Source organism: Castor canadensis, chromosome 17 (assembly GCF_047511655.1).
Source record: "Castor canadensis chromosome 17, mCasCan1.hap1v2, whole genome shotgun sequence".
NCBI lineage: Eukaryota > Metazoa > Chordata > Mammalia > Rodentia > Castoridae > Castor > Castor canadensis.
Window position 1 is genome coordinate 16,478,033 of NC_133402.1, and position 14,049 is coordinate 16,492,081.

General features: G+C 46.9%; 1 protein-coding gene across 1 annotated transcript; it reads left to right on the forward strand.

Moving 5' to 3' along the window:
* Positions 1-4,530: 4,530 nt before the first annotated feature.
* LOC109682516 (uncharacterized) lies at positions 4,531-13,282 on the forward strand. Its single transcript, XM_020157784.2, has 3 exons — positions 4,531-5,092; positions 5,299-5,412; positions 9,740-13,282. The coding sequence occupies exons 1-3, from the start codon at positions 4,888-4,890 to the stop codon at positions 10,921-10,923; spliced, it is 1,503 nt and encodes a 500-aa protein (XP_020013373.1). The 5' UTR covers positions 4,531-4,887; the 3' UTR covers positions 10,924-13,282.
* The last annotated feature ends 767 nt before the right edge of the window (positions 13,283-14,049 follow it).

Sequence of the window (14,049 nt, forward strand, 5' to 3'; positions counted from 1 at the left end):
TCTTCATTCCTCCCAATTTCTGCCTCCTGAGTAGCTAGGATTACAGGCATGAGCCACCAGCACCCAAGCTGCTTGCTCAGTCCTTGACTTATGGTGCATCGACCTCTCAGGCAAAGATTAGGTTCCAGGCAATCTGTAAAAGGAAACTTATCTATGCTAACATTGAATGTTGTATTTCTAGGCATTGTTGACCTTGCAAGCAAGGAGAAATTAATCTCAAAGCCTTTCTCACAGCATATAGCTGCCAGTGCAACACAGAAGACATTCCAGTTTCAATTCTCGTCCCTGCCTTTACCAACAGGTTTTCTGTGTGTGTGTATGTGTGTGTTTGCAGTACTAAAATTTGAACTCAGGGTCAGGGCTTCTCACTTGCTAGACAGGCGCTTTACTGCTTGAGCCATGCTTCCAGCCCTATCAACAGATTTTAAGCAAGTTGTTCAATTTTTTTTTTTGGTGGGGGGGCATGTGGTTGGTGGTGTTGGTACTGGCAATCAAACATCAAACCCAGGGCCTTGTACATGCTAAGCGAACATTCTACCACTGAATTACATCCTCAGTCCATGCTTAAGGTTTTTTTTTTTTTGATACTGGGGTTTGAGTTCAAGGTGTACACCTTGAGCCGCTCCACCAGCCTTTTTTTGTGATAAGTTTTTTCGAGATAAAGTCTCGTGAATTATTTGCCCAGGCTGGCTTTGAACCTCCATCCTCATGATCTCTGTCTCCTGAGTAGCTAGGATTAAAGCCACTGGTGTCCAGCATGCTCAAGTTTTTGCTAACTATGACATAAAGATAACTGTCCTCATATGGAAGGTGAGTTTCACATGAGATCATCTCTATTAACATGCCAGGTACTTAGTTGGACCTCCACACTACTTCCCTTTATCCAGAACAGCCTGCCTTTGGTCTTTGTGTGAGCTCTTGGTGTGCAGACTCCCACAATCTTCTCCAGACTTCTCTGTAGTGAGCAGTCTTCCTTCAAAAGGAACCCTGCTTCTCCTGGTGCCCAGTGTGGATCCAGGAATTTATCCAGAAGGGAGCAAGGGCTCTGCTCTCACACTCAGTCCTGACTATTTTCTCCAAGATGTTTCTCTGCCAGGATCACAAGGGTCCTTGACACAAATGAACCTAAGGAAGGAATAGACACGAGACACAAGAAAGAACTCACTCACTCAGGAAGGGAATGACGAGACACATGACCAGAAGGCTGGTGACCTAACGGGTAAATTTTTATTTTTGCATTGGCTTTTTAAGCAGCACAAAGTAGGAAGTTACACAATGCAAGGAGAGTTTTTATGCCTTGGAAATAACACCCTCCACCTGAAAAACAATGTTCTTGCTCCAGTCTCCTAGGTTACACAAGCGAAACTCGGACTCTCCTAGTTTCAATGACTATACCCAAACCTCCCTGTTTTCATCTGGCTTCGCCTGGTTTCACATACATAAATCTCGGGCCTGGTTGTGAAGGGCATGTGCCCTGTTCCTGACCTTTCATAAACAAATACCTTCAGGTTAATGTTTCTTTTCTCCAGACAAAGGGAGTCACTCCATGTTCCCTCAAAACCTCATTGAGAGATATGGGGCACTTGCAGTCTCCGACTTTGTCAGGATCCTGCTAAGCTGCAATGACCGTGTCAGATCGAGGCTAATGGCTCCCAACATTTCTCTACAGTCAAAGAGCCTCTAACTCTGCCTGATGCTTAGGTCCTACTTTATTGGCTCCCACCAGGGTGTCTGACAGCAAGCCTGGACAGACAGGGCCTGTACAGCCTGAGCCCAGAAGAGTTAGCCTGAGGCTGCACCTTCAGTGCCTCCTGCTTTCCCAAGGCCTGGATGTGGGCAGAGGGCCCTGCACCATATCCCCTCAGTGTTTAATCACCCTTTGTTCCTATTCCATCCTTAGCATCTTCTCCTTGCTCAGTTGACAGCACAACTGTACACTTAGGTAAGCTGAATGCAGAGACATGATTCCTTCCTTGCATCCTTCCAGCTGAAATGCTCTGCTATCCGTTTGCCTTTTTATTCCCTTGGCAGCCCAAGTGTACAGTCATGCTTCTCCAAATGGAACTATGTGCATGTAGCTTGTGCGCACACAGCATTAGCAGAGTGTTCAGCTCAGCCTGCAAGTGGACACACTGCACACTTCCTAAAGCACAGGAAGGCCATTCACTTCTGTAGACTTACATAGAAGTTCCCCACTGCACAGGAGGAAGCCCTCCACTATCTGGTCCCAACTCACCCTTTCAATCCTTCAGTTTTACCATAAGTGCCTTGTGCTACATCAGAAAATATATTCGTCACACCTAGAGATTTCCAGAGTTCCTGGTTGTGCCTGACCATGGAGTTTAGCTGGTTATTTGACAAATGTATATTAAGCAACACTGTTCTCCCTAAATCCCACTCTGTCACAGACCAAACTTACTTCACACTTGATGAATCAGTGTGAAAATTCATTAAGAAAGGATTCTGTCATTATTCATCTTGAGATTCTGTTAGCGCCCACATTTAGTTAAATTAACAGCTTGCTTATCTCTTAAATCAGAGTAAAATCAATGAGGGTTTTTTGGGGGGATTTTTTCTTTTTTTGTTTAAACTTTGTGTCTTTTTTTTTTTTTTTTTGGAGGCACTGGGGTTTGAATACAGGGCCTCACGCTTAGTAGGCAGGCATTCCACCAGCTGTTTTTGTTCTTGGGTGTTGGGATCTATGTTACCCTCACTGGGAGATGGCACACAAAAAAGGAGGGGGACTGATGGGGATTGCAGAGTCCATCAGCAATTTTCTGTGCCTTTCACATACAATTTCTCTTTTTTTTATTTTCAGTACTGTGATTTTGAACTCAGGGCTTACCCTTGCTAGGCAGGTGCTCTACCACTTGAGCCCTCACCCTTTTTTTTTTTTTTTTTTGCTTTGGATATTTTTGAGATAGGGTCTGGCTATTTGCCCAGGTGGGCCTTGAACCTCAAACCTCCTGATCTGTCTCCTGCATAGCTAGGATTACAAGTGTGAGCCAGTGGTGTCTGGCACATTTTTTTTTTCACATACATTTTTGTACCATTTGGTTAATTTATTTACTAGACTGTAAATTCCAGAGCATAATTCATGACGTATTTCTGTATCTTTGCCTCTCTTAACTGCCTACCACTATCTTTTGAACACTGAACAAATGCTATGTAAAAATAACTGAGATTATGCAGAAGATTGACAAAAGAGACCAAGAGCTCAGGTCCTTAGTTAGCAAGCAAATTAAGAGAGTGTAAAGGAAGGAGGCCTAGTTCTGTGGTGTGAATAAAGGCCCTGGTCAGCAGCATGTTTAAATCTTGGTTCTTCCTCCTTGCTAGCAGTATGATCCTGGTAGCTCCTAGAAACCCTCTGAGATTGTTTCTGTAAAATGGAGCGATAACCCATCATTCACAAAATGGTAGCAAAGAGTAAATAAGATGAAATGTATAATGTTTTCCACTTGGTGTTGGCCCTCAGGATATGGTAATGTTAATTTTCAGCCAAAAAGGCAACAAGGAAGTGAACCATTATCTAAGAGAAGACTCCTCTGAGAAAGCCACAAAAAAGAACCCAGGGTTATCTCAGTTCCAGACTGGCCAGCGGGACTTGGTTGTTCACACCTTTCCTCCTTCAGAGATAGGCTAAGTTGTAGGGCACAGGTCACTGGCCTAGCTGCATTTTGTTCCCCCTGGCTCTATTTTTGCCTCTTCAATTTTTTCCCTCCTAAGTCTCTGTCTTGTGCAGTCTCTTTTTTTTTACAGTAAGGGCAGGATTGATCAATAAACATCTTTATGATGCGGGAACGAAACTACACCCCCTCCCTCCAAGCAACAGGGAGCCTTGTAGAACAGACTAGTGCCCCAATGAAGGCAATTAGCTATAATGATGAGGCTGCACCCTGGAGAAGGACTAATCATCTCATGGGAACCAGACTGCTCTCCTTAAGTAATGACAGCCACAACTTCTCTAGAACCCCGGCTGAACCGGAACCAAGATAATGATCCATCAGACCCTGGCCTGGCAAGATTATCTGCTCTGTTAGCTGTGCATAATTCAAATTCCTCCTTTGTCTCCCTTTCTATAAAACCTCAAAATTCCTGTAATCCTCTTGAAGATGGCCTAGGGGGGTCACTGAACCCCTTTATCTGTCTTACCAATGCCCGCTGCCTTCCATTAAATCTCCTTTCAGGGCTATTCACCATTACTCGTCTCTTTAAATGGGACGAGTGGTCGAAACTAGTCCGTTTGGGACTCCCGGATCCCGAGGCCTTTCGCCTTAAAAACTGGTTATAAGTCTGCAAGAGAACAGCGAAAAGCAGCGAGAGAGCCTCTTACTGATCCCAGATACAGGCAACCCGATTCAGAACTCACTGCAGTCCGGCAACACTAATGGTCCAGCCTCTTGCCCTTACGCATCCGTTGGCTTCGTTCAAACAGGCCGCCTTAGCCAACATCCAATCAGAACGTTCGATGTTCAGCTTCCACCCAATGAATGAGTGTAATAGAAGGGGGAAAAAAGGGGGCGTGAAGCCAACTCGCTGCGCCATTACACTTTAGGGCAAAGAGGTTAGGAAGCCGGCATGGCGCTCCGGTCAATAAAATCGATAGCTGGAAGCTGCCCGTATTCCAGGCAAAGGCGGTGCAGTAGAAGAGCCGCCATTTTCCCCGAAGGCATCTTCCGGTGCCTTTCACCCAAGTTCGGGCAGGAGTTTCCTGAATAACAGCGAGAGGTTTCCCTTAGCCCCGCAGGCGGCCGATTCTGATTCCCTTCGGCCTTCCCTGCTAGGCTCAGCCCTGGTCCGGCGACGGCTCCTAAATCCCTGGGTCCGCCCACGCCCAGGGTCCGAGGCCGGGAAGGGAAAGGCCGTGGGGCAAGCTTCTCAGGTCCAATGGCGCCTCCTTCTGCTCCGCTCTCTCCGCGGGGGCTAGGAGAGGCCCGACTTAATCCGAGGCCGGGAAGGAGGTCAAGGGCTTTGAAGTTCGCGGACGTGGCCGTGTACTTCTCCCCGGAGGAGTGGGGGAGTCTGCGGCCCGCGCAGAGGGCTCTGTACCGGGACGTGATGCGCGAGACCTACGGCCTCCTGGGCGCGCTCGGTGAGGAGCGGCCCAATCCGCTTCCTCAGGGCCTGAGGGGATGAAGGCGCTTGAGGGCGGGGGTGGAGGAGGGCAGGGAGGCCTGGTCCCTGGCCTGCGACCAGGTAGTTAGGGGAGGGGCAGGGGCGCGGCTGGAGTAGCTGTCGGGTGAGTGTTCACCCACCAAGATCTAGAGGCTCTTCCTCTGACCGGTTCTCCTTCCCCAGGTTGCGCAGGTCCCAAGCCATCCCTCATCTCCTGGTTGGAGCGAAATACCGAGGATTGGGAACCGGCTGCCCTAGATCCGCAGGAGTACCGGAGAGGGGTAACAGTCCAGAGAAGTGAGTGAAAAATGCCCATGGAGAGCGTGCAGCCCTCTTGTAACGTTCTAACGAGTGACTCGGGCCAGAGTCTGGTCTGGCCAGGGGTACACATGCCCCGTGGTGTGTCTACATGTACTGTGTTCGTTTTCAGTCTCAGGGTCTTCTTTCTGATGGTGTGGGGTTGACCCACCGCACAAACAAAAATTACCCTGTCAGGAACTAGAGAAAAGGTGAGATCAAAAAGAATTAACCTAGAAGGTAACACCCACGCACAAGAAATCAATGTGAGTCAACTGCCTGTATAGCTATCCTTATCTCAACCAGCAAAAACCCTTGTTCCTTCCTATTATTGCTTATACTCTCTCTACAACAAAATTAGAAATAAGGGCAAAATAGTTTCTGCTGGGTATTGAGGGGGTCGGGGGGGGGGGAGAGGGAGGGGGGCGGAGTGGGTGGTAAGGGAGGGGATGGGGGCAGGGGGGTGAAATGACCCAAGCCTTGTATGCACATATGAATAATAAAAAAAAAAGAAAGAAAAATTATATTTTACTTAAAAAAAAAATTACCCTGTCAATTTGCAAAGTAACCACTGCAGTACTCCATGGTGTAAATGAATCAATTAACTTTTCTTTTTTTTTTTGTGGTACTGGGGTTTGAACTCGGCTTCCTAGGCAGGCACTCTACAGCTTAAATTACTCCGCCAGCCTCAATGAGCTTTTAAAAAGAGCTACTCTCCACCCCCTCCACCCCACCTCAGGATCCCTGTCCCAGCCTCCTTTGAATTTGGCCCTGGTTGTGAGATCCTAAATTTCTGAATTTCGAAGTTTGGGCGTTCATGAGGGAACACTGGATGTAGCAGCCTCCTGTTCTTACGGTAGTGTGACCCTAAGTAGTGAAAGAAATACTTTTTCCTCAGGATCAAACAAGGCTCTGGTTAAGGCCCCAGATTCATGCACAAGAGGAGATGAAAGTGCCTGGGTTGCAGTTCTCACCAGCAAGATTCTCTAAAGTCAGGGATATCTGTCACTAAGGTTCAGGTCTAATTGTGGTATTTCCTTGCTTTAGAACTCAAGTTGAGGGCAGGTGGAGTGGCTCAAGTGGTAAAGTGCTTGCCTAGGAAGTGTTGAGGTCCTGAATTCAAACCCTAGTGCACCAAGAAAAAAAAAAAAACCCAAATCAGTTGATTTTTTTGGCAAGATTGTCAAATGGCTGTCATTTATGTCTAAATCATTTGGGGAACTTGGTAAAAGTACAGAAACTGGGGCCACATCTCAGAAGTACTGACTCATTCTAGCGGATATCTAAGAATGTGTATTTTTTGGCTTCGATGTGCGTTTAGGTTTGTGAACCATCAGATAAAACATAGCTGCAAGTCTTTTTTGTGTGTGTGTGGTATTGGGATTTGAACTTAGGGCCTACACATTGAGCCACTCCACCAGTCCTTTTCTGCAATGGGTTTTTCTGAGATAGGGTTTTGCAAAATATTTGCCTGTGCTTTTCCTGAGTAGTTAGGATTTCCAGCACCAGCATTGTCAAGGTCTTAACAATGTTTACAGCAGTGGTTCTCAAACGGTGGTCCAAACCAGCAGCAGCATTACTTGGTACCATCTTAGAAATGCAAATTCTTGGCCCCTATGCTAGACCTGAATCTGAAACTGGCATTAGAACCCAGCAATTGTTTCAGTGAGTCCTCCAAATGATTCTAATCATGGTAAAGTTTGAGAACGATTAGCTTAGATATTCTTATGATCCAGTCACTGCTAGCTCACTTGTTTCTCATTTTTGTTTTTTCCAGTGGTACTAGGTTTTGAACTTAGGTCTTTGTGCTTGCTAGGCAAGCACTCTACCACTTGAACCTCACTGGTTTCTACTTCTGCCTTACACATTTTTTCTAAAATCTTACAGCCTAAGCACACTGACACATGGAACTTTGGGACTTCTCTTTGTGGTGCTGGGGATGTAGGGCCTTGTGCATGCTAGGCAAGTGCTCAACCACTGAGCTATAATCCCTCATGCTAACTTAGCTGATTCTTTTTAGTTTTTGAGACATGGTCTCACTTTGTAGCCCATGCTGGCTTCCAACTCTGGATCCTTCTGCCCTCAGCCTCCCAAGTGCTGGAATTACAGATGTGCATCACTATGCTCAGCTCCCATATCAGGCTTTCTAATACTCCACTATGTTAATTCATTTTTTAAAAAATTAGCTAGGCTACATAGTGAGACCCTGTTTCAAAAGAAAAGAAAAGGAGAAAGGGAAGGGGGAAGGAGAAGAAAAAAGAAATGAAATTGGTGGTTGCATAGGAAAAAAAGACCCTCCAGGTAGCAGATCTGTAATCCTAGCTATGTGGGCAGTGAAAGTAGGAGGATCTGGTCTGAGTCTGGCTGGGAAAAAGTGTGAGACCCTATCTGAAAAACAAACTAAAGCAAAAAACATTGGTGGTATGGCCTACTTTGTAAGTGTGAAGCCCTGTGTTCAAACTCCAGTTCCACCAAAAACTAAAAAAAAAGCTGGTAGAAATGGAGTGGCTCAATTGCTAGAGTGCCCACCTGCCTAGTAAGTGTGATGTCCTGAGTTCAAACACCAGTACCGCAGGAAAAAAAAAATGGTAGAGCAGTTAAGCTCAGGGCCCTGAGTTCAAATGTCAGTGCTGTCCTCTAACCTCCCCCTCCAAAAAACTAATCAGTTAAGTCAGGCTGGGGTTGTAGTTCTATGGTAGAGTGCTTGCCTAGCATGCAGTGAGGTCCTGGGTTCAATCCTCAGCACCAGGGGAAAAAAAATCAGCTAAGTTAAATAAACTATGGTTTATCTACAATGGAATTTTTTTGGCAGTACTAGGGGGTTGAACTTTGGGCCTCTTGCTTGCTGTACCACTTGAGTCATGCCCTTGGCCCTTTTTGATGTAGGTATATTTTATATAGGGTCTCATTTTATGCCCAGCAGGCTTGGATCTCCATTCTTCTACATAAGCCTCTGGCTTAGCTGGGATGACAGGTGCACCACATCCAGCTTTTATTGGTTGAGATAGGGTCTTGAACTTTTTGCCTAGGCAGTCCTTGTACCTCCAGCCTCCTGATCTCTGCCTCCTGAGTAGCTAAGATTACACGTTTGAGCCACCACACCTGGAAAGAAATCTTACGCAACTGTAAAATAGAATAAGCACATGTGCTAACATAAAAAGATCCTTAGACTATATTAAGTGGAGGCTGTGGTTGGTGTCTCAAGTCTGTAATTCCAGTTACTGGGAAATTGGGAAGATGGAGTTCAAGGCCAGCCCAGGCAAAAAGTTAGCAAGAGCCCCATCTCAACTAATAAGCCAGGCATGGTGGCACACGTTTCTCATCACAGCTATAGGAGCATAAAATAGGATGATTTCGGTCTGAGGCCACCCTGGCAAAAAGAGACCTACTTGAAAAATAAAGTAAGGAAGGGCAAGGGGCATGGCTCAAGTGGTAAAGCGCCTGCCTAGCAAGCAGGAGCCCTTGAGTTCAAATCCCAGTACTAACAAAAAATAAATTAAAAAGTAGAAAAATGAAGTTGGAGTAAAGTACATGTAAAATGTGTATATATTATTATCTACGTAAGAAAGAAAGTATATTTTTATTACATCAAAGACCATGGAAGAGCTGGGCACCAGTGACTTGTGCCTGTAATGCTAGCTACTCAGGAGGCAGTGATAAGGAGGATTGAAGTTTGAAGCCAGCCCGGGCAAATAATTTAGCGAGACACTATCTTGAAAAGACCCTTCACAAAAAAGGGTTGGTGGAGTGGCTCAAAGTGAGTTCAGGCCCCAGTACCAAGAGGAAAAAAAAAAAAAAACATGGAAGAAACTAATTAACATGGCTTCTACAGGTAGATGAGGACAAGGGTTGGGAGTAAGATTTCTTTGTGCTTCTTTGTGTTCTGTTACTGCCTTTTCATAAACATGAGATACAGGGGTGGTGAAGTGGTTCAAGTGGTATCGTGCCTGCCTAGCAAGCACAAGGAAGGCCCTGAGTTCAAAACCCAGTACTGCCAAAAAAAAAAAAAAAAACCCACCAAGTTTTAAAAGTCAGTTTAATCACCTAGAAATCTTCCCTAACTCTCCTAGCAGGTTTAGGGACTCCTGAAGTACACTCCACATTTCTCTAATAGTACGTCACTCTTAGCTGTCTCTGGCCTTTGTATTGGTTTTATAATCTGTAACATTGTAACAAGCAACAATTGGAGCTTGGTGTTTGCTTTTTGTTGGGACTGGGGTTTGAACTCAGGGCTTCGTGCTTGCAAAGCAGGCACTCTGCCACTTGAGCCACATCTCCAGCCTGAGCCTAGTATTCGTTAAATTAATTTATTTCTGTGTCCCTGTAGAAACAAGAACCAGAAAGAAGAATGGGGAAAAGGAAGTATTCCCACCTAAGGAGGCACCCCGAAAAGGGAAGCGAGGGCGAAGGCCTAGCAAACCCCGACTGATCCCCAGGCAGACGTCTGGGGGCCCCATCTGCCCTGACTGTGGCTGCACCTTTCCTGATCATCCGGCCCTGGAGAGCCACAAGTGTGCCCAGAATCTGAAAAAGCCTTATCCTTGTCCCGACTGTGGGCGCCGCTTTTCCTACCCGTCCCTGTTGGTTAGTCATCGGCGGGCGCACTCTGGTGAGTGCCCGTATGTTTGTGACCAGTGTGGCAAACGTTTCTCCCAGCGGAAGAACCTCTCTCAGCACCAGGTCATCCACACAGGCGAGAAGCCTTACCACTGCCCTGACTGTGGCCGCTGCTTCCGCAGGAGCCGGTCCTTGGCCAATCACAGGACCACACACACTGGCGAGAAGCCGCACCAGTGCCCTAGCTGCGGGCGTCGCTTCGCCTACCCGTCCCTGCTGGCCATCCACCAGCGCACGCACACAGGAGAGAAGCCCTACACCTGCCTGGAATGCAACCGCCGCTTTCGCCAGCGCACAGCCCTGGTCATCCACCAGCGCATCCACACAGGCGAGAAGCCCTACCCGTGTCCGGACTGCGAGCGGCGCTTCTCCTCGTCCTCCCGCCTCGTCAGCCACCGCCGTGTGCACTCGGGAGAGCGGCCCTACGCCTGCGAGCACTGTGAGGCCCGCTTCTCCCAGCGCAGCACGTTGCTGCAGCACCAGCTCTTGCACACTGGGGAGAAGCCCTACCCCTGCCCCGACTGCGGCCGCGCCTTCAGGCGGAGCGGCTCCCTTGCCATACACCGCAGCACGCACACGGAGGAGAAGCTGCACGCCTGTGAAGACTGCGGCCGCCGCTTTGCCTACCCCTCGCTGCTGGCCAGTCACCGGCGCGTGCACTCGGGCGAGCGGCCTTATGCCTGTGACCTTTGCTCCAAGCGCTTTGCCCAGTGGAGCCACTTGGCTCAGCACCAGCTTCTGCACACCGGAGAGAAGCCTTTTCCCTGCCTTGAGTGTGGGCGATGCTTCCGCCAGAGGTGGTCTCTGGCCGTCCACAAGTGTAGTCCTAAGACCCAAAACTGTAGCCCTAGAGCTGCTATAGGAGGGCCCAGCCAGAGGAACAGCACCCTTTAGAATGTGAAAGCCTGGCTATGTTCACTTCATTTCCTGGAGAGATCCAGGAAAGGGAAGGCGGAGCCCTAGTCACATAGGGCAGGGTCAAAACTAAAACCCAGCCCTCCTGCTCCACACGCCTGAGCGTCAGTGTATTCCACACACCGGCTGCCTTACAGAGCGTGTCTAGAACAGTCGCCTTATGACAGGGGACTGATCATTTGGTTCAAATTTCTGAAATAATTTGTGTGTGTGGATACCAGGGCTAAAAGTTCTCCCATCTAATTTAGGGGCTGCTTTTCTAATTTGTGCATACGGGGATTATCTGTCCCCTTGCATGCAGTCAGGAAAATCTCATTTGTAGGCGGCTCTCTCTCATACCGGTCTGAAAAAGCCTGGTTTAGTTAGCCCCCTTTTACAACACTCCTGCCAGTGATCTACTGCTTCTTTGAAAACCTCCCTTGACAGGGAACCCACTACCTCACAAGGCAGGCCATTGCATTGTGGGATAGTGCTGATGTTTAGGAGGTTAAGTTCCACATTCTCTATAAACATGGCCTAAATGTGTTTAATACTTTATGTACATGGCAGCTCTTTCAGATGACTTAATCACAACTACTTTGCCCCTAAGTTTCCAGGTTACATTGCACTAAAATTAGGTTTTTGTTATATCTGTTTTTCAAGATGGAGTCTCACTGTATTGCCTAGGATGGTCTCCAACCTCATGGGCTCAGGCTATCCTCCTGCCTCAGCCTCCTGAGTAGCTGGGACTACAGGTCTGTGCCGCTAACCAAACTCTCTGGTCAGGCATTCTTTAAAGACAGTTTCAGGGCTGGAGGCATGGCTCAATTGGTAGAGTAACTGCTTAGGAAGTGCAGGGTCCTGAGTTCAAACCCCAGTACTGCAAAGAGGCAAAGTTTGAATTTCCCCATGTGTCTCTCTCCAAATAGACCCTTTTATTTTATATATATATAAAATATAAATATATATATATACTATATATATAATAAATATATATTTTATATATTTATATATATATATAATTTTTTTTAGCGGTACTGGGGCTTGAACTCAGGGCCTCATGCTTGCTAGGCAGATCCTATACCATTTGAACAGCCGAAGCCTGCTGTGATAATCCTTTCCTGTGCTTACCCCATCTGACTTCGAACCAAGATCCTCTTGATCTCTGCCTCCAGAGTAGCTAGGATTATAGCCATGAGCCACTGATACCTGGCTTCAAACAGGCCCTTTTAAAGGATCATGGAAAAACAAGGCGGCACCCACTCTACATCTCCTTGGACTACACATTTTAGCAGCTCCAGGCTGCACTGGTTTGGGGGCACCTGTACTGTGCCAGGGGTTTATTGCGTTGCAGACATCTAAATGCCCTAGCCTTTTTTCTTTTTCTTTTTTTTTGCAGTACTGAGGCTTGAACTCAGGGCCTTCACCTTGAGCCACTCCACCAGCCCTATTTTTGTGAAGGGTTTTTTCAAGATAGGGTCTCTTGAACTATTTGCCCAGGCTGGCTTTGAACCACAGTCCTCCTGACCTCTGCCTCCTGAGTAGCTAGGATTATAGGCATGAGCCACCAGTGCCCAGCCTAACCTTTCTTTTTAAATGTGATAAAGTTAAGTCTTTTTGACCCTGTGCTTGGAAAATTGGTTCAAGTTGACTATGAGACATAAGCACAGTAAACTGTGGGAGAAGTTTGATCCTTAGGAAAAGTAGGGAACTGTGGTCTAGAAACAAGAGGTAAAAGTGAAACTGGCTTATTCTGCTTCATTTGGTGGACTTGGAGTCATTCCAAATGGCTAGTGGCTGGGAAGTCCTTGAGAACTGGGTCTTCTCCCTGATTCTCATCAAAACAAGAACACACAACCTCCTATGAGGCTTCAGTCAGCGTTTTTTTATAAAGTGAGGTCATTCAAGGAGGGTAGAAAGTTAGGTAATTGAATACAAAGAGGTATCTCATTAAAACCGTGTCCATGCCTGCCTCCCTCCTAATCCCCAAAGGGGCCATCAGCAGTATCTCACTCTGATATCCATGGCACCCACCCAAGTAGGTGGGTGCTCAGTAAAGCTTTATGATTTTAACAAGGCCTACCCCTCTGCCTTCGGCAGCTACACCAAATTGGAATTTTCCAAACATGACTTACCTGATATTCCAACGGCGGGAATGTGTCATCCTCCCAACTCCAGTTACTACAGATCTCCTGATCTCAGCCTGAGTTGGAGAGCAGCTGGGGAACTTGGCACTTGGTAATTGCCGCTGTTCAGGTGTTCATCAGGTTGCAATGTACCTGTTTATGTTTCTCCTGGATGATGAGCTGCTCTCCAGACAGGGGACATCCAGATTGTCATTAAAATGTCTGCTGAGTGAGTTGTGTTCCTTGTGGAATTACTGCGTACAACATGTAAATCTAGTTCCTCGACTGAGGAGAAATTCACTGTTAGCATGGAGATCTAGCCCCTCAGACCAGGGCTATCAAAGACTTATTTTCTGCCAGTCCTGTGTTGGGAGCAGCTGTTCTCCCTATCTGTTATCTTGAGGCTTTTCCAAGCAATTCCTCATGGAGGAATTTTACAAGTTCCTCTGGGCCTGAACCATAATTCTTAAAACTTGGGAGCCATTGGTGGCCAACTTCCATCATGTGAGTCTTTGGAGAACAGAGATGAGCAACAGTTTCCTAGGCTTGCTAGTACACTTCAGTCCCAGGTCCATTCAGTGAGAAATCCCAGCCCTTCCAGTAAAATCCTCTTTCTGATTAAATGTTGAGTATCTCCTACTTGCAAGTGAAAGAATTAACTAATACCAGTCCCCATCTGGGTTAATCTCCCATATGCCTTCATGGATGCTGTGAGGGGCCATAATTCCTTTCCAAATCTCCAACTTTAGTGGTTCCTCCATTATTTATGTCTTTCAGATATCCTTAATAATGAGACCTACTGTTCACCATGAAAACGTGAACGCTCCACATTCCACTCCCCACCCTGACTCCAGAGTCACAGTGTGACCACCATAATTAGTTTCCATCCCTCATAAGCAACATAGTTGGACCTGGATCTCATCCACTTCTGCCTTCTGAGGGACTTTCCTCCATCTGTTATTCCTTCTCTCTCCTTTTCAATTTATTGGCAGCTTGTGGA